The 27,907-nt window shown below is 43.5% G+C and overlaps 1 protein-coding gene across 5 annotated transcripts in view; it reads right to left on the bottom strand.

Annotated features, from left to right (window-relative positions):
- Positions 1-27,907, bottom strand: part of Cut (homeobox protein, cut) — a 138,606-nt gene that overhangs the window by 15,568 nt on the left and 95,131 nt on the right. For all 5 annotated transcript variants that reach the window (XM_083080183.1, XM_083080185.1, XM_083080184.1 and 2 more), the window contains exons 4-5: positions 3,684-4,002; positions 375-1,616 (exon numbers count right to left, since the gene is read on the bottom strand). In XM_083080183.1, coding sequence (XP_082936309.1) covers positions 375-1,616; positions 3,684-4,002 — 1,561 coding nt within the window. The remainder of the gene's footprint in view (positions 1-374; positions 1,617-3,683; positions 4,003-27,907) is intronic.

Genomic DNA, 27,907 nt, shown 5'->3' on the forward strand with positions numbered 1-27,907 from the left:
CGGAAATCGAACACGAAGAGCGATCCAACGTAATTACACACTTAAGATAGCAAATATTCGATCGCGCATCCTTGAACCATTGAACTTTACCGTAAATGTACAGTTTATTGCGTTTTATGGAGGCGTGGAAGGAAGCGAAATTAATCACGATTGCTACAGCTATCCCGTCGCAATGTGTGTAATTACGATGTCTCGTCCGTCTTCATAGACACCGAGACGTCAGGCGAGCCAGCCTTCGTCGTGTCGGACGTTACGCAGAGACGCGTCAAGAAATTGTACGAAACGATTGAGATGAAAAAAAAAATAATATTATTAGTGAGAGAAACGGAGAGCGAGAGAAAGAGAGAGTTGGAACATTGATGATCGGTACTTACCTTTCTTGGGGATCAAGGACTTGAGCAGCAATACGGCGTTCTCGTCGCAAGCCCAGCCATGCATCTTCCGATAGCTATCGCGGCCCTTCTCGGTCAGCTTGTCCCAGGGCTTGGGCTTGCTTAGCAACTCGCTGACCGTGCCTTGACTTAGTCCGAGAACATACTTGGCGAACAGCCTCTGACCGATATTATGTATCGACAATAGTTCGCGCACCCGCCTCGCTATGTGAAGAGTATCGAGATTTTGCGAGGCGTACTTGTCCATATTGTGACGCAACATCTCCTGGAGCCTCGCCTCCATAGGATCGCCCTTTGGAATGAGGGATTCGCCCAGCCGACCGGCCATACCAGCGGCGCCAAACTCGTCGCCGAATCGGAACGGATATGCTCGATCGTCGAATCGAAACGGACTTTTAAGTGTGTCCAGAACGCTTAGACCGCCGATGTTATTGTTCGCCAAATGATGACTATTGTTATTATTGTGACATGATTCTTGATCGGCCGGGCTCTTTGGGGGCGGTGCGCTCGGTACACCGGGTGTGAGACCGCTACCATTGATAGATGCCGAAGGGGTACTGGTCTCCACCAGAGATGTTGGTGGCTGGAAGCTCGGCGGTGATGTTAAGGCGGTTGTGGAGGATGGCGTCGGTGGTGCCGGCGTTTCATGTCCCGATACTGGCGTTGGCGCTTTCTCAGTGACGTCTATATTACCCAGAGACACCGTACCGATCGGCGTATTCGACTTTGCTGGGGTATTCGAGGTGGACGACGGATCCGCACTCGGTGAAGGAAGATGATTTAAACTACTTGGCGTTGTTGGCGGATGCAAACCCATGTGAGACTGAACTTGTTGCAATTGTTGTTGTTGAGCTAACTGACTTAATTGAGATGGCTGTGATTGCTGCTGCTGCTGCTGCTGCTGTTGTTGTTGTTGTTGCTGCTGCTGCTGTTGTTGCTGCTGACTCATGATAGACCTTTCCAACGTCCGCCTCCAATTGGCAACGATTTCTTCACCGAGGAACGAGCCAAAAGTCTCGACATTCTGGAGGGGTGGCGGAAAAAGGAGGCTCGAAGTCGTCGAAGTGGCCGAAGAGGGCGTCGGGGTGGAACGTGGAGGGAGAGAGACTGCTGTCGGAGGCGGTGGCGGTGGTTGTTGGGAGGACACATGGGATGTAGGTGGCACACCTCCGACCCCGTGGGGCGAGGCGGTCGAGGCGCGCTGCAGGGGTGACGATAATCCACCTGCAACCACCAAAAACACAAGGGATCCCGTCAGCACGCGTAAATGACACTCAACCTAATTTCGAGTCGCGATGAGGATTGTCGTTTCCATTCTGATCGCCAATCCGGCCGCGCTGTCTCTTTCCAAAGTGCGAAATCGAACGGCGACTTCAACATCTCTCTTCATCATCTTCCAGGACGGATGGCCGAGACTCTCTTTTTCGACGCTTCATCGGATCATAATCCACGCTTGAATGTGCAAACGAGGAACGACGTGGACGCCAACGAGAGGAGGACTGTGGAGGCGTTGTCAATTGTCCGAAAAGATATCGCGAATGTAAGCGTTCGTCTCGCGTTGAACGTTTATCGCGATGATGCGTGCGGATTCAAGAAATCGCGCTAATGTCGTGTCAAATAAAATATCTTTCGTGTTGCAACGCAAAATTGTCAGAAATATCACAAGATTTAGAAGAAAATAGTCTTTACATGGATTTCATAGGAAATATTATAGTCTTTTAAAGTCGAGCCGGATTCTCGAGAAAATTTTCCTGTGTTATGTAATCGCGACATACGGGATGTTTAATGTTTGGAACGTTCGCGTAGAAACGATACTTACTCTGTTATATATTTCACTCGATTGAAGGAAGTAGCGGAGGGATCGGAAAGATAGGACCGCGAGCGACGACGACGTAGAAGGGTGGCTCGGTCGGTTTGATTCAGAAGGGGTGACACGTTGCAGTATCTCTCTGGTTCTCTGCGTATATGGAGTGTCTCTTTCTCATTCTCTCCCATCGCGCGCTCTCTCTGTCAGCTTGGATCGATTCATAATAAACTCTGTCCCCGAAACAATGGCTCGGCCCGGGCAAATATTGCGAATATTGTCCACAAATTTGCGTACACGAAGTTTGCGTTTCGCAGTGTATGGATGGTGGTATGGAAGAAGGGGCGGTTTAGAGGACTCTTTACGTGGGCAGGAGAAATGGATGTTTGGAAAAGTCGGTAAGAGATAGAGAATGGGCCTACGGGGTAGCGAGATGGATGGCTAACGTGTGTTCGGTTGCGTTAGTACCTTCTACGAATGTACGTTAATATACATATTAGCGAGAGAGTGGTTCGAAAAAGTGCAGCCTAAGCAGCCAAGGTTCGGAGAGATGAAGTATGTATATGAGAGAGAAGTAGATACACACAGAGAGAGATGGAGGGAGAGAGAGAAAGAGAGAGAAACAGGAATGATAGCAGAGGTAAAACAGAAAGAAGAACAGAGAGACAAAAAGAAAGAGAGAGAGAGAGAAAAGAAAGAGAGAGAGAGAAAGAAAGAGAGAGAAAAAGAGAGAGAAGAAAAAGAGAGAAAGAGACAGAGAGAGAGCGATATAGAAAGAAAGAGAATCAGAGAAAAGTGCGAACACAATGGCAAGCAGGGTTATTTTTGTTGTTTTCTTTTTCGATAAGCTCCTTCAGTCATCCCTCGTTTATTCTATAGAAGCGTTCTTGCGTCCGCGTTGCGTGACTCGTGTCCTTTTCATTGTTACTCGATGATAAAGCCCGTCGACGGAGCCTCGAAGAGAGAGAGTCGGGGACCGAAGATCAGAGCGGTAACGCAAGAATCAGAAACGAGATCGTCGAGGTGTGACCGACCTACCATCTCGTTATTTTTCTTTTTCTGTTCTCATCAAATTTATATTTTTTTCAATTCGAAACAATCCCTAGCAGGATGATATGTTTTTTTCCGCGTAAATATTACTATAAATTTTAATTTACTTGCTGTTGTATGTATTTTTCTGATTAGCATTATAAACTATATTTGAAAATGATATTTTTGAATATTTCTATATTGTTTTCAAAATTATTTTTGCTATAAATCGACAGTTTAATATATTAATTTAATTATATTATAATTTGCATTATTATATTTTTATAGCTATATTATTTGAAAATCAACTAATTCAAACTACAAAATTTTATACTTCAAAATATTTATATATTTCTTCGAATCCTCTCTATATTCAGATTCTCCTAAAGTCAAATGCCTCGCCGATTTCCGTAAATTATATAACGATGCTGATTGAGATATATCGTTGGTTCACTTACCGAGTGCATCGGGTGTGTTAGAGGGTTTCAGATTCTCGGCTTGCTGAAGCGCCTTGAAGCGCTCCATAAAAAGATGCTCCAAGCTCTTTCCAGGTTCGCCAGTTGGTATCTGCGAGAGGTCGACTGACCTCAACACGCTGATTTCGCGCTTCAGGTCATCATAATCCCTCTGCCGTTCCAATTTGGTCTCCAGTCTGCTAATGTGCTGCCTGCGCACTTCGAGTTCCTCCTCGAGTCGCGCCGTTGCTTGCGCACTTGTTTCTTGAAGGCGTTGCAGACTCTGCTGTAGCCTAGATACCTCCTCGACCAACTGGTTAATCTGGAAAAAGCAACAACCGTCTTTGTAAAGAGTGTCTGAAATAAAATCAAATGCGAATCAATAAACCGTAAATCGGTTACGAAATCTTAAACGTTAATATTCCTTAACGCGATGTCTCGCGCCGGTTATGTTTATTGAACGATATCGTCGATAAAATTTCCCGCATTAAGGAAGACATCGCGCGGTATAAATCACGGGAATTGCTACTTCCTGAAAACCGAGTACTTTCGCATCGCTCATCAGGAAATCGACTCGAAGCGATTAAATGGAGATGGAACGTAACTACATTATCATCGATGCAAATATAGAATCACATTTACGAGCTTCTCCCTCCTTCGCGATTCGCTTCGAGCATCGTTTATCTGAAACCGAACCTAGTAAGGAGCTTACCAGAAGCTCTTTATTAATTTTATCGGGAATATATACGCGGAAATCAATAGCGAGCGTTTAAGAGAGGATAACTTTAAATCTTGGTGAGTCTCTGAATGTAATTACCGCGGATTAAATTACGTATAAAGTTTCAATCGGATCGATCGAATCGTTGAATTGTCATCCAATTATCGGTAATAATTTATGACATATGTCATCGGCCATCTCATCGTATTCATCATCGTATTAAATTTCATTATTGAAATTTAATGCGATAATGAATACGATTGCGCGACTGTCTTGTTCTTAATGGAATATATATAATATTGCAAAAAATTGCTTTACCTAGAGATCCGAAGATTATTTTAAAATTATTCATAATGGCTTCGCGTGGAAGATATATAATTCGAGGATAAATTTATAAGATAATTTCCTAATAATATTTTAAGAATTAAAAATACCATAAAAACCGTCAATTATATTGGTGGAAAAAACTAAGTATAATTCACAGGACAAAAAATTGATGACATTTATACTCGCGGTATCGCTCGCAGCGACGTATATATACGAAGTACATTCGTCCCTCATTAATGCATCATCGATCCGCGCGTAATAATTACAGCGTGCGACCGCAACGTCTTGTTTTTCCATCTTTATAACGAGGACAAATCTGGGATGTTGAAAGGATCGAGTAGCGGGATCGGCGGCAAAAAAATTATCGCGGCGAATAGAACGGTACAATCGCGTTGCCACTGCGCTGCAATCAATCGCAATGAATCGTGAGCACTCGAAACCTATCCACGTGTTCCGCGAGGGTTCACGTGGATGCGTGCGCGGGAATACGATGTATGGAGGAAAGGGCAGGCGGTAGGGAGGAAGAGAGAAGGCCGATCAAAGGGGATTGGGGACGGGACGATTTTAAAGCCGAATGCGTTCGCACCGTGGTAACGCGCACGGTGCAACGAGCTACGTGAACGAAATCGTATCAATTGTTTTTTCTCGCCGAGGCGCATCGCTTCGTTTCTCTCTTTCCGTGCTCCGGGGGTTAATTGAGAAGCAACGACTTCAATTTTGCAAAATTCACACCTCCGACAGCATCGCACACGTCGATATGCATCTTACGATCTTCTTCTGGCTAAAAAAAATTTAATGAAAAATTCATTTTTCGATATCGTTGTTCGATTCGTTTTTTCGATTCGTTCTATTGTATTCAACGACAGTGTCGGATATAACCGTACATATCGATTGAGTCTTTACAATTTAATGAAATTAACTACATTCCTCTGGCGCCTTGTAACCCCATGACTCATCGCGGTAGTATAAAATCGAAGAGCCTTGACGCACGCGGTAAACTTGCACGTTTTTATTCGTTAGTTTATTTATCGGGGGTGGCTACCTGTCGATTGTCCTCCGTTTCACCCATAATCGATACGCGCTTACGTCCAGAAGTTTCATTTCCACTTGTATAGGTATAGGTATGTGTGTGTATGAGTGCGTACTGCTGGGATGTCACATATATACATAGTAATATACAGGTAAGAACTGACGCGGGTGTAGATAAGTACGCATTGACGTTCGATATGCCGTCAGGTAGAGAAAGGGTGGTTGCTGCCGGCGGGGGTGGCTTATATAGGGATAAGTTTCCGAAGTTGCCGCGATCGCTCGCAATAATGTCCGCCATTAACGGCGATGGGATAGGTTATCGCCATGAGGGAAACCTGAAACGAAGGACAGGTGGAATTAACACCACGTCGATCGACGAACTTACGATAAATACGGCGGCGACCTGACGTTGTGTGTTTTTTTTTCACGTAACGGACACTCACCCCTCGGTATTCGGTATTGTGGAAGGGCGGTTTATCGACTCCTCTTTTTTCTGTTTCTCTCGTGACTACTGTTTAACGATGCGAATAAAATGATGAATCAACGTTCGCCAAGTAAAATGTGACTGTATATTTCTTCAATTAGCGAACTATGAGTGACGTTTTGAAGAGTACAGAACCTACTTTAAACTTTCTTCTGATATGTGTTTCATATGAAGAAAACGTTCGTGTGATATAATGTATTATACATTATGTTTGTGCAAACTGTTTAGTTAGTTACATGTACAATATTATAATGTATTTTATTACTGTAATTATATATAAATTTTCGCAATACATATTTTAACATTTATAGATTTTTATGTATATCAACTAACTTTACATATATAAGTCATATTCCATTTTACATGAATTCTATAATAAAGCAACCAACAAATCTTTTAATCATTCTGATATATATATATATATATATATATATATATATATATATATATTTAAAGATGTACTAATTTTATAATTTCTCTTCCAAATAATTTTGTTCCTATCGAGAAAAAAAGAGAGAGAGAAAGAGAGAGAATAATTTTGCATCTCGCAATTAAGTTCTACGAAATCAAATAAACTTTTTATTTATGACAAATCAACCGTTTAATTAATATTGATTACAAGAGTAATAGTTATATTAATTGCTGCATTATGTATAAAATTATAAATAATTAAATACTTATAAAAAATCAAAGTTAATAAAAATGCATGAAGAAGAATATTTAACAGTATTAATCAATTATTTTTTATTTCCGATATCGCGAATAAAATTAAAGGAGATAAAGATCACGATAGAAAAACAAAAGCCAAGAATTATTGCCAGGAACGACGACAGGAGATGGCGCGTGAATGTTGGCAGATTTTCTACTTTGGAACAATGTCATCGGTAGAAGGAGAACCGCTCGTTAGCGAGATTCTCGACTGCTGAGGGGCCACACAAAGTCGGTGTGCGCGCGTAAGAGATGTACGTGTGGGGTAGTGACCAACGAGCAATCCTCAGCACGAAGGCGTCCAATCCGGGTAGCGAGGTGGGGAAAGGGGGTGAGTTGAAGCAAAAACAATCGGGGCTTGATCGATGGTCGCGAGGTACGACGACGAGGATGTGAAGGCGAGTCGGAAGACATGATCGGTCGTATGCAAATTAAAGCGGAGAACGGTGAGCTCCGAGGGCTGACTCGGTGGGAAGAAACGTAGGGTGCGAAGTCGAAGGGTACGGAGGGTGCGCGCAAGGGTTGCCTGCGCGCGGTGGTGTCAAGCAAACTTGAAGTAGCCGCACGCGCGTCCGCATTGTTTCTTGACCGTCACCACCACCCTCCGCCGCCCCCTCCCGCTGCCCCTTTTCACGATCCCGCGTGTCTCCTCCCTTCGCAGCCCCCTTAATCCTCCGCGATTTTTGCTATTTGCATTATATAGGCGTCGGCAGGCCTTTGTTTGTTGAGCTATTGATCACATTTTCTCCCGCGGTATAATCAATCTTCACGCATACACGTCTCCGCCGGCCTTTCTCATCCTTACGTGTGTATACGCACGTGTTTGCGCGCGCGTCCGCGTGCGAGTGTATGCACGGACGCGGTGACTCGAGTAACGCGCGGCTCTCTCCGATATCCATACACCGTGGCACATTAGAACCCCTTTTCGTTATACGTACGTAGATTCGGTACAGGGACAAGATGGCCGTTTGCTTCGTATTAATTTCGTAGCCTGTCCACCAATGATGCGTCGGTACGAGATCGCCATGGCCGTCGAAACTCACGTTCTCGCTTTTCGTGGTTTCACGGCTCTCCCTTTCTCAACCTCTCCCTCCCCCTGCCCCCGTCGTATTATCGTTTCCACGTGAACGACGAGAACGCAAATATAAATTGTCGTTTACGTTGGGATACTCTGATATCCCTTTGATCTATATCCATTACCTTGATGTATATCATTGATGGGGACAAACTTTGTAAAAATTAGACTTTAACGATTCATTTATTTATTCGATTTATCCTCGGTATTAAATTAGGATGAGTAATTTGTCGGTGATCATTTTAAAAATTGAAGGAAAAAGATTATATTTTGACTTCAAAATATCTTAGAGTACGCAAAAAATAATACGATCACTTTCAACTAAAATTAACAGTTGAGAATATAAATTTTAACATGTGTGGATCTCTATTATTATTGTGATTAATTAATTCTTGATTCGTCTATTACAAATTTCTTTTAAAATATGAAAGAAAAATAAAAATATTTTATTATAGAAAACTTTTATATTGTGCAACAACAATAAAATATTTAAATGTATAAATATTTATAGAAATTTTTTGATTGCATCTCTTAATAAGAATGAAATCTTTAAATCTTCTAAATTCAGTGAATCTTTTACGAGCTTTGTCGTATTATTCGATTTTATTTTGTTTACTATTCATCACATAGAGAAAATTCGTAGATCACACCGGACTTTTGCAAGATCTCATCGTGAGAACCGATATCAGCGTATCGCGGTAGGAAGATTCCATTTTTACATCTCGGGAGGAAAGATCGCCGATATCAACCCCTTTTGCGGCAAAGCACCCCTTTGGGCCGTAGAGAAGCTCTCTCCCATGGAGGTTCGCTCCTCTTCTCGCCACAGGAGAATGCCAATTAAAAGCCGAGGTCGGAAAGAAAGCCCAATCGATAGGAGGCGGCTTGCCTTCTTCTTTCTCGCTCTATCTCGCCGATTTTCATTCTCTTGCTCATTCTCCTTCCCTTTCACTCTGCCGACGCGGGTAGCTGAAGCAACCGAAGCGAAGGGTTGCCCAAACTGGGAAGTGGGAATTATGGGCAGGATTAATATGCAAGGACTGGATACGTGCGGTGGCAGGAGGTGGAGGAGACGGAGGAGTACAGGAGGAGGATGGGTTAGGGGCTGCAGGAGGGTGGCGAAGCAACAAAAGGGGTCGAAGGGGAAGTATGGATGGAGAGAAAGGGGCTTTCCGTTTTCTGTCTCCGTCAGCCCGACGTCGAGATAACTGGCTCGGTCATTCGTCCTCTCTCCGTCTTCGCCCGTATTTCTCTCGTTCTATCAGCTCGCATCTCATCCCCACCACACTCTCCTTACAGGATACACGGCTAACGGACACCCCTATCGATTTTACAACTCGATATATGTGAATACCCACTTGTCTAATGACTGATCGGGCTTCGAGCTCAACCCTTTCCCTCCCTCGAGCGTCCTCCCTCGAACCCCTTCGCGTTTCTGGCCGAGCTTCTCCGCCAGCCATCCTCCGCTGGTACGATACCACCCCACGGGAGATGGAGAATGAGAAAGGGGAAGAAGAGAGAGAGAGAAAGAGAAACGATAGAAGGAAGAGGGCGCGGAAGAGAGTTGAGGCCGAATGTATCTCGTCTCATTACACCGACTACGTGCCTTTGGCCAACATCTCGCGTTGCATCGACGCGCATACCCTCGCAAAAATCCGACAGAAAGAGCGCTTACCTACCCCACGCTTACCGCGACGTGATATCTGACTTTTTTACCGTAGGTGGAAAAAAATAGCGGAACACGGTCAACGACGATTTTCTCGTCTCATGAGATTCATTATCGTTTGCATGAAGACATCTTAATAGAAATGCAAACGCAAAAATGAAATATCAAACAGGAGAGATTGCAAAATACCCGATTATATTATATAATGCTTTTTCTTAAATTACATAACAAAATAATTAATTAATTGATTAAATAATAATAATTTAAGTTTTTGGCTCGTGGCTTGTAGCCTAAATATATTTTACAAAGTTTTCTGATCGTAATTATTCTTTATTGCATCAATAATGACATTTGAAATCGCGCGTGAGAATGACGCGAATCAAGAATATTTCGAAGGAGATTGTCCGACAGAAGCGACCAAAGGCGAATGTTTACAAAAGCTACGCACGACGGCGTTGGAGACTCGCGAAGGGATGAGAAAGCGGCTGCTGGGGTAAGCGAAGGGAGGCGGATAAGAGGGGTGTCGCCGGTCGTAACGTACCACAGTTCGTACGGAGGGTAGAAGGCAAAATGTATGATATTTTATTTTAGCGTTCTTCTGGGCGCCGCTAGATAAGCCTCCGAGGATTTATGCTTATTACAAGCAAGCACCGGCGAGGGCACTCTTTGCCGAAACCGGTCCTATACATACGGTGGTACGCGATCCTCCGGTTGCCACCCCCGTCGTCCCCACACCTTTTCTCGTCTCTCACCCTCGCACCTCCGATACACGCGGTTATGCGTAATATACATCAGATTATGAAAGCTAGTAATACCAGGTAGACTCGACCATGCGATATTGCCTTTATAATGGAACGACATCTCTTCACGCTCGGCTTAGTCATTCTGAACTACGGTATTGTTTTAAAAACAGAAATGTATGTGGAGAATGCACGTAATGTATAAAGTCCGTTTGCATTTCTCCAATAGTGTTTTGAAAGGATATTGAAAATTATTACCATCCATTAATTACTTATAAAGCTTCACTAATCGTGTATAAATGTTCGTTGAAACGAGTAAAAATTAATAAAATAAATCGTGTCATTATTACAGAAGAGGTATCGATATCCATTAATGCGCCATGATATGTGCCAATGTAGTATAAAAGGCTAATAAGAGAATTAAATATATAGATCTAACACGCTCGCATGGATCTCTCAGCCGCATGAAGGAAACGATTAAATCGTTACGGGCATAAATTATTTCCACAGCTGACCTAATAATTCCTCGATGTTTACAAAGGATTTAGCCATCTTCGGCACCTGCGCTGCTATGATCCGCAATCGACCGGACGGCGGCCACGAAGAATTAATATTAACCGCGTTCGTCATTTCTCTCTCCCTTCTTCTCTCTCTCTCGTGCCTCTTTCCTCCTCATCTCTCCTTCGCTCTGTTCTTCTTCCTCTCTCTCTCCTCTCCTCCTCCCTCTTTTCCCGACTCTTTCTCTGATTTGCATTACGAGGACTACGCGTTTATGAATACGTTCGCCCACCCACACTCGACTCGCGATGGCTCGGCAGAAGCCATATATTAGTCGGGGCATTCGGCGGAGAGAAATATTGAAACGAGAGAAACGAGCACGGACTGCCGAGCTAGAGATGGCAAGAAGAGGGGCACTCTAAAGAGAAAGACGTCCGAGTCGTATAACGTCCAGTGAAATTTGCAATAATCGTGTTCTTTTTTCCTTCCTCGTTCGCTTGTCGAAAGAAACGATTAAAGATTCCGAGAGAAATATATCACTTGCGTAAATCATTTTCTCAAAGCATCATTTTTCGAATGAGTTTATAAGAAATTTATTCCAAATAATGTCTCTATCGCAGAAATATAGGCTTAATTTAGACACTTTTAGATATTTATTTCTTTCAAAATAAAGAGAGGACAAAATTTTTAGTATCGATATTACGTTACGTGCAAAGTTAAACGAAAACTTTGGTACGGCTGACATATTCCGTCTGAAATCACTGCGCTCCATCGACGGCTATCGAAAGTGTCAACGTCGCCGGCTTACTCGCCGTCTGGGCGCGAACGGAGAAAACTCGCCAGAGGGGTCGCGTACAATCATACTCCCTCCCATTCGCGCAAGAGAGACAGAGAGATTATGAACGCGCGCGAATGTTGCGAGGGTCGCGAATCGGACATTTATTTCGTAATCAGCAGCTTTCGAATCGCTGTCATTGTACGCGGCAGCGCTTATTGACAGAAATGCTCGATAGGAAATGCTCAGCCGCTGGTCCCTGACATTTATGCGGTGGCTCTTCCTCCTCGGTGGGTGATGGGTGGGTAGGCGATCTCGCTCGCGCGCGCACACGTGTTCGTGTGTCTGCGGGTACGAAGGTGCGAGCGCTTAACACCGCACGATAGGTCGAATCGCGAAGGGTGAGCAACGATGAACAACCGCCGATCGGGCTGAAGCACACATTATTATCCATCCGGTAGTGACGTATATCGTTCGGGCGCGATTGTATGTGGGTGCGCGCACACACGCACCCACGCATACATGTCTCTATCCCTGGCTGCATTGTCGCGCTGGCTAATGAGAAAGTTGCGAGTTTCGCCATTCCGGGACGAGGCGGAATACGCTGTCGGGAAATACCGAAACCCCGATCGAAGGAGCGACTCTGAGACTCGCCGCGCGGTGGTGGTTTTCGCGAAAAGATAGGATCGGGGCGATTATCCGTTCGACGATTCTGCGAAACTACTCAATGGGAGCATTTGTGGAATGTTTCATACACGGATTATAATTCGCGTATAGCGATCTAGATTGAAATGAAAATTTTACTATGCTATCGTCACATTTATCAATTTGAACTCGCGATATTAATTATGAAAAAAAAAACAATGCGATTTGTAGGCTACAAAAATGGATTTATACGTGACACTAACGAGATACCGCGATTGGAAATAATGACTTATTCGACCGCGTCAGAACTTGAGACGGAGGCATTCAATCAACACGGATAGAGAGAAAGAGAGAGACAAAGAGAGAAGGATGCTCCTTCGCGCGGTCTAATTGGTGGAAGCGAAGGGAGAAACTTGAACGTAAAAACACCACGCGATATCGAACGTACGTGTCCGCCGGTGTATGGTTCCACGTATGATACGTGTCGTTACTCAACCCCTTCGGTCTTCTCCAACAGAAATCCCCTTTCCCCCCGATATATTGCGGGAGTCATCCCGGCTCTCCCCCGGTTTACCCCATCGCGGGGCCTGGCAATGCAAATCTCTTTTTCTCCGCACGCCTCGGTTTTATATGGTACCGTCTCTCCTCTCTCGCTCTGAACTTTTCCTCCCTTACGCGGTCGACCACTCTTTCCGCCTATCGTTTCTTTTCCTCCCTTTTCCCCCGTACTCTGTCGTTCCTTCGCTGCCATCCTTTCGTACGTGTTCTCTCCTCCTCCTTTCTCTTTCTCGCCCTCTTTCCGCGCTTCTCTCTTTCTCCTTTCCGTTACCTTTTCTCCCTCACGGCTGCCTACCCTCTTCGTCTTCCTCATTTCCACCGCGCACACCCCCGCCCTCCGATCCCCCTTTCCACTCGGCAACACTGCCGACACCGCCACCGTCGCGGCCAATACAATCGCCGCCACGTTACCCTTCCTTCACGGCGTCGGTCGCCGCGTACCGGCTCTCTTTTTGTCATTGTGGCTTATTCGATATATTGTCTACGGTGGTTCGCGCGAAGGCGCGGCTGTCCCGAGGGCGCCGGCAGATATTAGAGACAAATGACGGCGGAAGAAAAAAATCGCATACGTAGAGCCGATCCTTGCGCTGCACGCCGTCATCTAGGCATTTCGTACCAAGGGTGGACATTTGAACCTCGGCCGACACACAATGTACAATTATAACTAGATTCGGATAAGATACTTGCTGTATCATGAAATACATAAAAATGCAATATTAATTATTTATTGTAAAATTAAATAAAAATGCGATATTAATCACTTATTATAAAATATTTTCCTTTTCCAACTTTTAGAGACTTCGAAACTTTCCGAAGAAAGACAATTTTAAATCAGGGGCGCGCATTTTTACCGCGGTCAATATTATCGCTTCTTGCTTATTATAACCATTCGATGAGAATAGAAATCGTTCAGAATTCATTGTATAATTGACGTATTTGTATTTCACGACGGTCTATGATTCAATATGCAAATTGGCAAGTTATAAGAACTTTAACCAATTCTTATCATGCCAATAAAATATCTTTGTCTCGCTACGGGAATTTTTTTTCATTCGTCGAGAAACTCAATATTTTTCTATCATAAACCATTTTTCCACTTATCATGTCCGATAAGGTCTCTAAGGTCCAACCGGCGAAGGGATCCATTTGGTCATTAAATAAGCCGTTTCGTAAGATAGCCGCGTATGTCGCGGATATCGACAAAACTTTAGACCGGCCGTATCAATCATCGTGACAATATTATTGCCGCCGACGTCACCCTTCCTTCGCGACACCGCGACACCGCGCACTGACTCTTTTTATTATTGTGGCTTATTCCATGCATTGTCCGTCGCGGTTCGTACGAAGGCGCGGCTGTCCCAGGGGCGCCGAGAGATATTGGAGACAAATGACACTGCAACAAATGCGTGGGCGAGAGACGACCCTACCGACACGAAACTCTCCCTGGTATGGAGTTATGGCCTTTGACTAATGTATCTGTTTTAAGAAATCGGACGCGCCTAATTGTATACGTTGTTCAAGCTACAGTTACATGTAGCAATAATGGTATATTATACTACTCGCGTTGGTTTTGTTTAGATCAAAAACATTATTTTTCGAATAAAACGAAATTTCTCATATTTTTTAATTTATTTGTAATTAATTATATAAATATAAAATATTATATTTAAATAAGAAAAATGTCAAAGTAAAAATTTAACGTTTAAATATAAAAATCATCATTTCGGCGATTCGATATAACGTTATTGTATCTTTGTAAGCCTAATGCAATCGCGTTGACAATTAAACGCTTCCGTACACTAATCCAACCCGAACAGAAAGAACATGAAACAGCAGTCGAGATCACGGGAAAGGCAAAGAGCGAGGTTCTGCGTCGAGGGTAGCGGTGGGTGCTAAGAGGCGCCTCGCACGCCGAATGTTGAATTTTATCACTGGTGCGCGATCTCCCCCCAAGACTCTGTGGCAGCCCCGAAGAAGAGACGCGAGGGGTGTTGTTGCGGATAGGTTCGCTTCGACCGAGTCCGGAGATGGAGGCCATTCTCGAGTCGCGAGGAAAGGGGGCGCAACGCAAGCGGCACAGGCTAATGAACTTCTCATTGATTGGTTAAAATTTCGTTAATACTCTGACGTGTGCTTCCATGCCTCGCGCCGGTTCCTCCGCACCAACACAGATATCCGGCCTCGCAGACCGACCACCCCGACACAGCCTGGCAGCAGTTCTCTGTAACCCATTCCTCCTCCTGGTGGAAATTCACCTCTTCCCACCGGCACTTCCACCCGCGCCTCCGCGGCTCCAACCGACCACCCTCGTCTCACTCTCAGAAGGGTGAATTTCGAAGGGTGGCTCCACGTTAGTTAGGCCTCTCCGCGGCGGTATAGCAGCAGGAACAGCGCCCACCACTACCACCATCACCATCACCTTTTATGACTGGTGGAAACTAACGAAATTTCCCTATCGGCGATCAATCCTCCTGCCGCTCGTGCGAGAACCCTTTTCATTGATCTGCCGGTCGCCTCCGCTGAGGTAGCGCAACCCCTTATCGTAACACCCTTCTGACCGAGCAACAGAGTCCCCTCTGAGCTCACTACCGCCAAAACTTCTCTCCGTCACTCCCGGTCTCGTGTTGTCGACTCTTTTTCTGTCCCACCCCTTGCTCTTGTACCCGTATATCCATCCCTCGGTTCACTCGAAATATTATCGTCGTCCGAGTGTGTCCCCCCTATGCTCGATGAAGGATGGAGGAAGACGCAAAGAGAAAAGGGATGACCGCGAAAGAGAAAGAGAGAGAGAGAGAAAAGCGGAGAGAAGAGAGAGAAAAAGAGCCGGCTTCGACGGCAATGACGAATCTCTAATTTTAATATCGCTCCAGTTTGCTTTGAAGTGCCCTCGTTAAGCTGGACACACACAAGGAGGATCGACCGTACTGTCGGCCGCCCACGCGCGCGGATTTTTTATCCCGGCGGGACGTCAAACCCGGCTCGGTCGCACGTGTTGCGGACGCGGCTTAACCTCGGGAATCACGTGTCAGGGAAGGTCCGCTTATAACCATTACAGTTTAGCTCGTAGAATTCCTCCTGATCAAATAGTTAAGGTTCAACTGTATTCATTTCACCGTAAATAGAATAATAAATATCCAACTTTAAAATTGATTATGTATATCCAAAATTAAAATTTTGATTAAATAATTGTAAATGTTAAAGTAATATATTTTTTAATCACTATTATTGTCATTAGAATTATTATAAAAGATAAAAGTATATTAATAGTCAAGATATTTAAAATTTACATGCAATTTAAATGTCTGCGATTCAATAAATGTCAGATCGATATTAAATCACTTATTATAAAATTTGTTCTCATGTACAAAAAAAAAAAAATTATAGAATCTAATCAGTAATAAACCAATTATAATCATAGTAGAAATTACTTCTTTTTAATTGTATGCAGTGTGTATATTTTTTTTAAATTTTGTTATCTTTGCCTAGTAAATCCGTCTACTGCTTCAACGCGATATCCTCTTTATCCATATCGCGGGAGTTTGCAGCTTTAAAACGGAAAGTTCTTTCAGGCCGATGTTACCTATTCGCGGTTCGGAGAGTGCCGATAATCGCTAAATTAACTTTGAATACCTGACGCCGCGTAACCTTTCATCCGCCTGCGTAGACACGTTTTAACAACAAACTGATACCGCGAGGAGCGATATTCAATGCTCTTTCAGTAACGAGGATCGTGTATCAGCAAATCGTTGCTTCGAGTCTCTACCCTCGAGCTTCCCATAATTGCATATCGTACATTTTGAAATGTAGACAGATGCGTGCGCGGCTACCAATCCGTATGTAAGTGAGTTTTCTATGCTATCGTCAATTTTGCTCGTGTTGATTCTACCATATAAATTGGCATTTGAATAATCGTCGATAGTTAAAGTTATCAGTCTTTATTTGGATTTTGTTTTTTTTTCTTTCAAAAAACATGTATATAATATTATATGCAAATATAATATGAATAATTAACCGCAAACATTTTATATATATATGAATGACAATTAAATTTACATTCGTATTTTCTACGTCCTATTTCCGGAGCTTGTTTTAGGTCAAGGTTAGCGCCGAGAATTTCACAGTCTTGAAACTCATTAAGTTCTTAAAACCTCGGAAGAAACTACAGCCGTGGCATTCTCTCTGATAAGCGTACAGTCGGGCTTCGAGGGGAACCGTGATACGGTGTAAGAGGGGAGCGAAGAATAACAAGAAGAAGGAGAGAAGAAGGTGGAAAGTGTAGAGACGCGCGTAATCCCTAACCACGGACAACGCCGAGAGCTGCAGAGAGACTGAAGGAAAGAGACAGAGGGAGAGAGACGCGAGAAAGAGGAAGAGGCGAATCTGCGCGGGAGGAACGAGAGGCGCTTTTGGAGGGAGCGTGGAACGACAGGATGAGGCTACAGCGTGAGAAGGAACGCGGCGAAGGGTCGAAAGAAGTTTCTGACCTGCTTACGGTATATACGAGAGTCCGGGAGTTCCCGCTACTTCACAAGAGTTTCCGAAGTGGCAAAGCAGACACCACCTACCCTTTCTCTCTCACCCAGTCCTCCCTATTTCGCCCCCCTTGTTCAACCTGCTATCCTCCCTTCAAGCGCCGTTGCATCTCTGCGCTCTATACATTCACCCTGCTTCTATTGCTGTGTTGAGGTGTTGCACGTTGTTTACCCCTTTGCGCGGGGCTTTACTTTCGTTTGACGGTGAAAGTGAACGGAGCTACGTCTCGTGGAGACTGCCACGTCGTTTAACTGGGACGCCGAACCGCAACTTCAATGCGTATACGTGCGCGTGTATACCGTGTGTATGTATGCGCGTGTCCGAGTTTACATCTTTGAAAATTGTAACGAAATCCGTGACGTATGCTACATTTGCATTAAGATATTTTTGAAGGAAATAGCAAAACAATAAGCATTAAAAAATTCAAAACATTACGGAAGCAAAGATATTACATTCATGATTAAAACACGCTCACTTGAAACAACTCCAAATCGATTATATCCTATCAGACTTACATCTCCATTTATATAAAGCCTAATCTTTCGATTCATAGCGCCTCGAAACAGATTACGCTGCATTATGTCTAGCCTTACCTCGTTCTCTTTGTATATTCATCGTCTATAAACGCCATATCGATTAGTCGGTGTCTTAAAACTCTGCTGCTCCTCGAACAAAGAAAAAAATTTAAAGTCGTTCGACAACACAAAAGACTCGCGGACAAGGTGTATTCGCGCGGCATCGTCGATCACTGCCTCGATCTCAGATTATTATCGCAATTAATTTCTACCAGGTTCGCGCATCGAAGAAGGTAACGCGCGGCTCGAACTGGAGCGTATTGGCCGTGTTGAGCGATGATTAATTAGAGACGGCAGACGCGGGACACGCGACTTTTAGCAGGTTTTGCATCGATCAACCGACCAGCCTCTATCGATGAGTTATCGTCTTTGCCTTCCTTCGTATCTTACTTTATAGCTTCACAATTATCCATTATGTATTCAAGATTCTCGTCTTATTCGCAACGTTTAATTCACGTACAATTTTGCGTAAATCGTGTAATCGAAATAACACGTGCGTTCTAAATTAAAAAAAACTTTAGAATTACATTTTTTAAATTAAATGCAATTGCACATATTTTCTTCTACACAAATATTTCTATTGTAATATATGAGAATATTATTATTACAAAGTATTATTATTAAGAAATGATGTATAGCCAGACGAAGATATCCTTGTTTTCGTCATCGTGAGGATATCGAGGCTACCTCCAATCTCACGACCACCTAAGAAGCCAATCGAGGGCGATTAAATCGGCCATAGCGCGAAAGCTCTCCACCATCAAAACCGATCGCAGTGGCGACGTTCCTGATCACTCAGTGAATGAGAGCCAAGCAAGTCAGAAGCTCGCATCGGAGCTTTCGCTTGTACCTAGGCTACACGTGGCGGAAGGGGGAGGAGAAGAAGAGGGTGGATGAGGATGTGGGTGGCAGGGAGGCAGAAGTGGTGGTGGCGGTCGCGCTATGGTGGTGGTAAAAGGAAGAAGGTGAGGGGTGGGTGAGAGAATGAGAATGAGATGAGGCGAGAGACAAGGCCGAGTGCGAGAGAAAGGAAACGCGGGAGAGGATGCGAGAGGTATAGGAGGTACTAGGCGCCTGTAGTCTCATCTCGCTTGGTATCTTACGCCGATACCGAGCTCTCGCTCCGTTCTAACCCTTTGCCGGGCGATTCATCCATCCCCTTCTCTCTTTATTTGAGTATAATTATTGATTATTGGACGACGGAAGGCCGGCTACTCTAGGACGTAGAGGAGGTAGGGTTGGTGTAGGTACCAACGTTCGAGAGGGTTGGCTGGAGGTTGAAGAACGGTAGGAGGGTGATTAAGCTATATGCCTGGCATATCCCACCCCTTGGTATCACCCTTTCCTCCACCCCCTCCCCCCGCGTATCCCTCGCGCGCGTCCTCCTGCTACGTTCGCCTTTCACTCACCCCTTCTTGCCCGCCATCCGTTCTTCCGATACCACGGGGCCGCTGTCTCTCTCGGTCTTTCTATACTGACAATTAGACTGATAGGTATATCTTAGTCTGCTATCGATTTGATTCCACCCTATCGTGTAGGGTGCACCCGCACACCCGGGCAAAATTTACATCGTGTATGCTACAACGACGTCGATCGCGATGCCGTCCTACAGCAGCCGCCCTCACCCGCTCTCTTCTCAATCCGCCTGCCACCCACCCACCTCCCGCCAACCTTCTCTCGCACTCGTCCGTGTCCACCCCTCCGCCTTTGAATCCCCCTTCGAAGCAGCCTTCGATTATAACCAAAGCCCCCGCGCGCTACATCCGTATAGCGCCAATACATCCGCCTTCCAAGGGGTTGATTAGTGCATTACCACTCAAACTCGTTTTACCGTCGCCCCCCTGAGGAAGCGTCGTCCCAACTGACAAGAGAATCCCGCATTTCGAAGCGACCGATATCAGTCCGCATGAAAATCCGCGAATCCTTATTCTTTTTTTCGACCGCCCTTCGTTTTCGTCGTCTCGAAATATTTCTCAGAAATGAGGTTTTCGCAAACCCGATTACCGACATGAGAATCGATAATTGTAGGATTAATTATGAAGCTTGTATACTTGCTCGGAATATCCGCAAATCTGCGATTAATTTCTAATTGCGCGTATATAGTCCATCCGCTAAATCTTTGAACTCATTAACTGACACTCGCACGTGGTCTTACCTGTAACAAAAAACGAAACACACGTGATTAATCTTTATTATCGTGGGATCTTATTATCATATATCGAATAAATTAACCAGTATAAATATCACACGTAAAACTTAAGATATGACAATTATAATTTTAAATTCGAAATTATAGCTTGTCTAGTACGATATTGTAATATATTTAATTTGATAATCATATGTTGTAGAAATTGTTATATCGCCAATAAAACATATAATTATATTGTTTTTAAATATATATATCTTTAGAATTATTTCTAATCAGAAATGTGTTTCTATATCGCAATAGTGTAAAAGTTGAAGCGAGTACGAGAGACAAGCACTTACGATCATATAAATTCATACCGTTATATCGCTTGACCGCTGTCGATTATTAAAATCCGAATCTCGAAAGCTGGTATTGACGCTTGCCCGCTCACATGCATTCTATTAATTGTCAAATAATTAACGAAGTTAATCGACAGTTCGATGAGTGTCGACGAGTTTCAGCCTACAAAATCACCCTACGCCCCCGCATTACCCCCTCCTTCCTTCCCTCTCTCTCTCTCTCTCTCTTTCTGTCATGGAGACATCACCTTCATATCATTATATGACGCCTCCCCTATCATGTGGACATCACCTTTATATCATTATATGATGCCACTAATGAAATTTTCATAGGGTCGAAATATCGATGCGTCGACCTGGATGAGTTGTATCGGTCTATCAATCACCCATTCGTATGCATCAGATACGGTACAGGTTGTATCAGAAGTCGTACAGGTTCTCTTATTTAAAAATATCAATTTTTCAAAAGAAAGAAAAAAAGAGAAAAAAAATAAAAGTATTGTATTATTTTTTATAATTCACGAATTTTTAACATTAAATGTTTGTACAAAATTAAAATTTAAAATAAATATTTGTTAACATTAAAAAAATTTATTTAATTAGAAGAAGACATTTCGTTATCTATTTATACATTTTACTAAACTTTAATCTGTTGAAATTATATATTTAACTTTAAATTTATATCAGTATAATCATGTGCTTTTAATATTATAATTTTGTTAAAAAATTTTCTCTATTTATTTAAAAAATCTGTCATTTTCTTGCAATAAAAACCAAACGCCCTGTACATAATATATATGTATCGCTCATCACCCCCTGCAACGAATCCGATCGTGCACGCACTATAGAATATAATTGACATCCGTCCGCCCTATAAACGAGTGTGTCCAGTCGCTGTCAGACAAAGTCGATGCTGTTGATTTTTCGGGGCCGTCGAACTGTACGTCGTCTGCCTATTTGATTCGCAAAAATAAAAGGAATAAGGAAAAGGTAGATGCCTGATGAGTTGTAGAGGCTCGCGTTCGAACGAATCGGAGAACGACCGAAGATTGCGCGATAACGAAAACGCGAGCACGTAAATGTTGGCGATGCGAGTTTCGCACGAAATTATATGAATAATTCGAAAAATATTTGCAGTATTTTATACGCATATAAAAATTATCGACACACATTAATTCACGATTTTATTCAACGCGAGTGTTATTTTGTATAAAAAATATACGAAATAAGACAAAATTTTTCAAAATTTCGATTAGAAAAAATATATTTCGATTTTTAAATATACAACTCAAGATTTCTCCATAGATATTAGAGAAACTTTCCTCGTCCAGTGTTCTCGATTACGAGCTAAAAATACAATACAATACAAACAATCGATTATTTATACACGGAAATAGAAACGAGGCGCACATCCTTCAGGTACAATCTCACGATCTGCAGAGACGTTAATCTCGCCAACGGGAGGATTTTATCGCCTGCAACCCCCAAGTGACACGCGGTTCGTCGTAAAAATCTCAGATGCCCCCTGGGCAGGTGAACGCGCCAGGGCGAAGCGGTAAACGTTACCGGCTAATCCTGTGTGTAATGCAACACACACGTATGCGTATACATAAGCACGTAACCACGCACGCGCGTGCACACGCGTGCTCGGTTATTACTCCGTGAATGATAGTCGCCTGGCGAACGACGGTAGGGGAATGTACCTTAGGCGGGCGTCGGTTAATGGGCTTCGGCTCGTGTGAGTGAGCCTCCTGTTACACCAACACGTCGTTGACGGGCTTGTAAACCCATAAAGAAATTTGATAATAAATAGAGTGTCTCGGCGTCGCTCGCGCGCCGTTTTTATCAGCTTGCTACGAGCGAACCGGAGAAATTACGCTTGTACACGGTCGTGTGTGTGTGTGTTGCTTGAATTTATAATGCTTGGAGCTATAAAAAAGAGGAAGGAAGAAACGGCGCTTGGTTGGCTTTGCGTCGCGTGTACACACGTGATCACGTCCGTACGTGTAAAGCGGAAAGCACTAAGAGAAGAGAGGAAATTCGAAAAAGAGAAAAATAGAGATTGAAAGAGAGAGTGAGAAAAATAGGAGGAGGAGAAAGAAAGCTATACGATATCGCGTCATGTACATATGTAGGTGCATATATGACGGAAAACTAAACAAAATCACATCCACGTGGCGAAGTTTTATGATCGCAAGCTGATTTCAGAGGAGGGCGAAACGCGCGTGCTCTCTTCTCACGCATGGCAAAAGCAAATAAATAGTTCGTTAAATCGCGCTACATGTGTGTACACGCGCGATTGCGTAAATATCATGGCATTTCGTAACAAAACTCTTGGTCTCGTCTATGTTTTGCTACAAGAAACAAGTGCCGATCACAATTGCATAATCGCGCTAGATGAAATACCGGAGATCGGACAATCTCGGTAGAGCTTGTCAAATACATTGCGAAACGAATAGGAGCTTTCTCGAGCAAGTAGCCCCTCGGGGAAACAAGCGGCCGAATGAGATTTCCGATATCGACATTAGCGGATTCTGGAAGTATCTTGGAAGGATTAAAGCCGGTCGAACCGCCGTTAATCGATAACGGCAACATCTATTCGCGACGTTTCCCCCGGTGATAAACCCTTCGAGCGCGGGCGAAGCGTTTAAATTACATTCACGGCGATGTATACGGAAATCGTAGAATTTAAACTGGCGATTTTTACAAATGATCGATATGATTATAAAATAAAAATCTTACGTAGAACGAAGATTCTCGCATTAATAAAGTTTTGCGCTAATGAATGCTCTACTGCCAAATTATTGCTCGGGCGAAGGGGAAGCGAGGGGAAGGGGAGACGAGCGAGGAGAAGATAAAATAGAAAAATTGACCGATACGACGATAGATTATACGAAGAATAATAATGCAGGCTGTGTGGCAAACGCTTGGTGGTGTATCGACAAGCGGACAGCTATCGAGTGTCCCTCAATAATGAACACTTAGCGCGTACCTCGGTGCCCGAGCAAGCGCTTAAAGCGCGTTAACGCGAGCCACGAGTGATTGATCGCGGTATAGCGAGCATGATAGACGTAGAGAAAGAGAGTATGAGGATCGAGAAATGATCGGAGAAAGACGGCGGTATCGACGCGCGTTAGTTGGCTCTCCCTGACATAATGCTCTCGTTCATATTGGACGAAAGTAAGGGTCAAGCGAGAGCAGAAGCTGCGCTGCAGATGAGCGACGATGTGCAGGCGACTTCGTGAATCGCGGATCAACTCCTAATGAAGGAATCGGTGTGAGGTTCAGATAGAGGGATAGAGGGTTAAAACTATTCGCTATCGATTCACGGTTAAATATTAAATAGGTGAGGTCGATAGGTGAATTAGGAACGTAGCGCGATGATAAATAAGACATATTTGAATAAATTATAAATTACTAATTATGTATGTTTAATTATATCGTATGAAACATTAATGATAGGAAGGAAGAATGTCGAGATATTTTCATATCGTTTGCAAATGACATTAATATTGTATTAACGTCTGAATCAAAATTATAATAAATATAATAATTATAAATAAATAAAAGAAATGAACACTTTTCTGAAATTCTTCGAGACAAATATTTTGCATTCTCAGTTCTCGCGGCAAAAGACGAACTTCAATCAAAGAGCAAAGACAGAGATAGATTCTTCCTTACTTTATTCAAGCAAGTGTTCCGCGAGTTAAGAGAAGAAACGTGGGATTATAGCTTTGAGCGGCCAGCCCCCAAGAAAACAAAACACCTGTCGCTAATACGATTATGCATTCTGGTCTTATAGCTTCTAACGTGCCGCCCCTCGGCAAGCCGCGAAACACCCTGTATACATCGTAGTCGTATATGCGCTTTCTATCGATAACGCCCGGATTCTCTAACGGGTTACGTTCAATAACGCGCATATCGAATCCATAAGTTATTAAGGCTTCGTGTGCGTTCGTCAGTGGCTGGCTGGCCGCAGCTAGACTATCGTCATACGGACGGCTTCGAGGATCGGTTACAATAGCAAGCTCACCGCTTCTCCCTCGCGTGTTCCGGCACGCTCTCTATCCCCGTTTTTCCTTGCAGCTATCGGCGAAATGGAATTACCTATATCCTGCGGCCCGTCCGGCCATTCTCGACTTGCGTATTAAAAGAACCCTTACGTGGACCACACGACGAGATAGCACGGCGCTATTCATTTCGCCTCTACTCTCACGGCTCTTTTTTCCCACTTCGTTCTCTTTTCGTGCTCTTTCCGCTGCTCTTCCGTGTGACGAATTTCCATGGAAAATCTACGCGATCGTTTTAAGCACTCGCAGACGTCGCCGGCCCGTCATTGTTCCTAACTCGTCATTTTCATTGTACATGTACGAGTATGTGTGTATTTGCTCGAGCGCACATACTCGTATAACGGATAATTTTTATCCGAAAATATACTTTAGTTATCAAAAAAAATCTCAAAAAAACATTCAACAAAATTTCATAAAAAACATCTACAATTGTTCTTCATAACAAAAATCATTGACATAGATTCTATACAACGAAATATTAGACCATCATTATTTATGTCATCTAATGATTAATTATTAGAATGGTATGATGTAATAAATCATTTAATCGAAATATATACATATATGCATATTCGCGCGCAAAGGCAATATAATATCGTTATATGTATATTCGCGTGTCTAGAAATATTTTTTCTCCAACTTATGTACACACACACACAATCGTGGCAATAATAGAACCATGCAATTTTTTATTACCGTCCACGGCTGCGATAATACCATTGGTGGTACGTTGTCGTATCTATTTTAGGATTTGCAAATACTTGCTTGTCACGTGGCGAATTTATAGGAAACAACAGGCCGGCATGAAACGGACATAAAGAAGGCATTGTACAGAATAACATAAACATACTATAAGAAGATAATAAGTACCAGCCACTTAAACAATGATTTAAGGTCGCAAACTGGTCCGCGAATGACGGTCTTCGTCACCCTCACCATCCCGCGTGCCGACTTTCGTGGATCGTGCAGAAATAAATCCTTCGCCTCTCTCGCGATGATCGTAACAAAGAAGACGGGAAAAAGCAAGGGAAAAAAGAAAGGTACGTACGAATTGGATCGCGTGCTGTAAGGTCGTGATCGAGAGTTCTCGTCGATTTGTTTTCTCCTCGCTTCGCGGAGGGAAGACAAGGGCGAGGGTGCGCATTCAAACAACGAAATCGTGAAAAAGTGGGCCGGTGCAACGAGACACACTTGCAGATTCGCGGTGGGGAAAGGTGGACGCGATCGCTCCGAAAAGAAGGCTCGTAAAATCTCCCAAAGCTTCGAGTTCCGTTTCGTTAGGTACGTAAATGCGGGAATAGGAAAAGAAGAAGGGTTTTCCCTGCCTTTCTCTATTTACGAGGGTGACTGGTCGATGAGAAAACTTTTGCATAATTGCCGCCGACTTTTGCCCCGCAGCTAATGACGTTTGTCCGAAAATGTGGATTACGCGAGAAGAAATCATGATTTTTTTTCCTAAAAGAGATTGGATTGTTGAATCGATACTTGATGTAACAAAAATAAATTGTAAATACGTCATACTTATAAAAAAATTGAGAGAGAGAGAGAGTCACGTTCAAAGACATATTTCTATTTCTTATGTCACAATGTATGTTATTTCTTTTAGAGCTATTTATCAATAAATTCATGATTCATTTGTAATATTATATCACGTTAAGATAACAATCGAGTTAATTATGTGTGTGTAATTTTTATATTATATATTGTATTATAAAAATATGTTGCAAATAAGAATCTATTGGTTGAATTTTCGAAAATTCAAGTTATGTTTCGCTCCATTTCGTGTGTCATATACGACTATTCTCTCGCGCTACATTTATTTCTTATATCCTTCATATGTTACGAGGTCCTAGGAAGAGCGAAGGAACCATACGGCAATCGACGCAAAAAAATTCTCCCCGCATTCTTCAAACGACATTAATAGCCTTCTTTTATCTTCCCACGGTTTAGCGGCGCTACAAGAAGACGCGGATCCATTGGACAGTCGCGGTCATTCATCCGGTAATTCGATAATTATATTGAAGTTGTTTCGATAAATTTTTGCGCGTTGCAAGCGTACTGTGGAATTTTCGCCCGAATTTTCGGCCTCTTCAGACTCTTTCTTGCTCATTTGTTATTATAATTTTTACTGCATTATTTATCATCGCTATAATTTATTAAATCACAAGTGAGTTAGACAAAGATATGCAATAATAGAAATCCCGCGCCTCGCTGCAGTTTTATCGATGTTCATCCACTCCGACTCGCGAGACAGCGCAATCACTTCCAATTTGAATAGATTAAGGCTCGTGCGCTATTGGCCAATCGGGAATAGCTTTTTTTGGCTTCTTTCGCCTTTCCTGGACGAAACATTAGTTGGCAGCGAAGATCTACGGAGGTCGATATGCCGCGACGATACCCACGGGGCCAACTGCGCTGGGCCATTAGAATATCTCAGGTTAATCTCAGCCGTCGAATGTTTACCTGGGTTCTATCAACCACTTCTCTCTCACCCTCTCTCTCCCTCCTCGAGCGTCTTATTCCCCGATAGCCACTCTCTTTGAGCCAGGACTCTCGAACGGAAAAGCTGCCGAGGAGACCGGAAGGGTCCTCGACGAAGTGAAAACAGTCGCGGAACAGACCTTTCAAATCGTCGGTCTCTCGATCGGCCGAGGGTTAAATAAGTGATTCTTGCCAATTTTATTAGACGGTTCTTTTGCTTTTGGTTGGGACATCGGAGTCCCCTCAGCCGTGCCAAACCCCAAGGGTAGTCGGCGGTTAAGAACCGTGGAAGGAGAAACCGACCAAGAATCAGAAGAAGTCGCGGCAGGAGAAACGGAAAAGAATGAATCAGATGGAAAACGAAAAGTGGGAAGGGGGAAGGAAGAGAGGCGAGCGGGGGAATCGCTTGGATATTGATACCTACCTACCCCGCTATTAAACTAATGAATTTAATCAGGCCGGATTGAAAATGCGATAGCTTGAGACGACTACTCTGGGCCCCTCTCGACGCTGTGGATCGTATTTTTTATCTCACGGACACTCCGAACGATCATTGAAGATTAGATTTTTAAATTGGGGACGATATAGGTACGATCGCTTCTCTTCTTTTTCTCCTTCTCTCTTTCCCTTTCTGTATCTCGCTCCTCTTCCCTCCATCTTGCTTTTACACATCGAGTTTCTCTGTACCTCTCTCCTTCCATCAGCAACAACCATAGTTAGTACAGTTCTACGGGTAGCGGGTCTCAGCGTGGAATTAGCATATCTCGGAAAGTGATCCCCGGGCCCTAATTGAATTATTCTTAAATTCCCATAAAATCGTGCGAAAATTACAGGGAGCGACACCGCGCGATGTAGCGCCAA

Source organism: Camponotus vicinus, unplaced genomic scaffold (genome assembly GCF_025532165.1).
Source record: "Camponotus vicinus isolate PSW18456_S1 unplaced genomic scaffold, iyCamVici1.0 SCAF_10, whole genome shotgun sequence".
NCBI classification, from domain to species: domain Eukaryota; kingdom Metazoa; phylum Arthropoda; class Insecta; order Hymenoptera; family Formicidae; genus Camponotus; species Camponotus vicinus.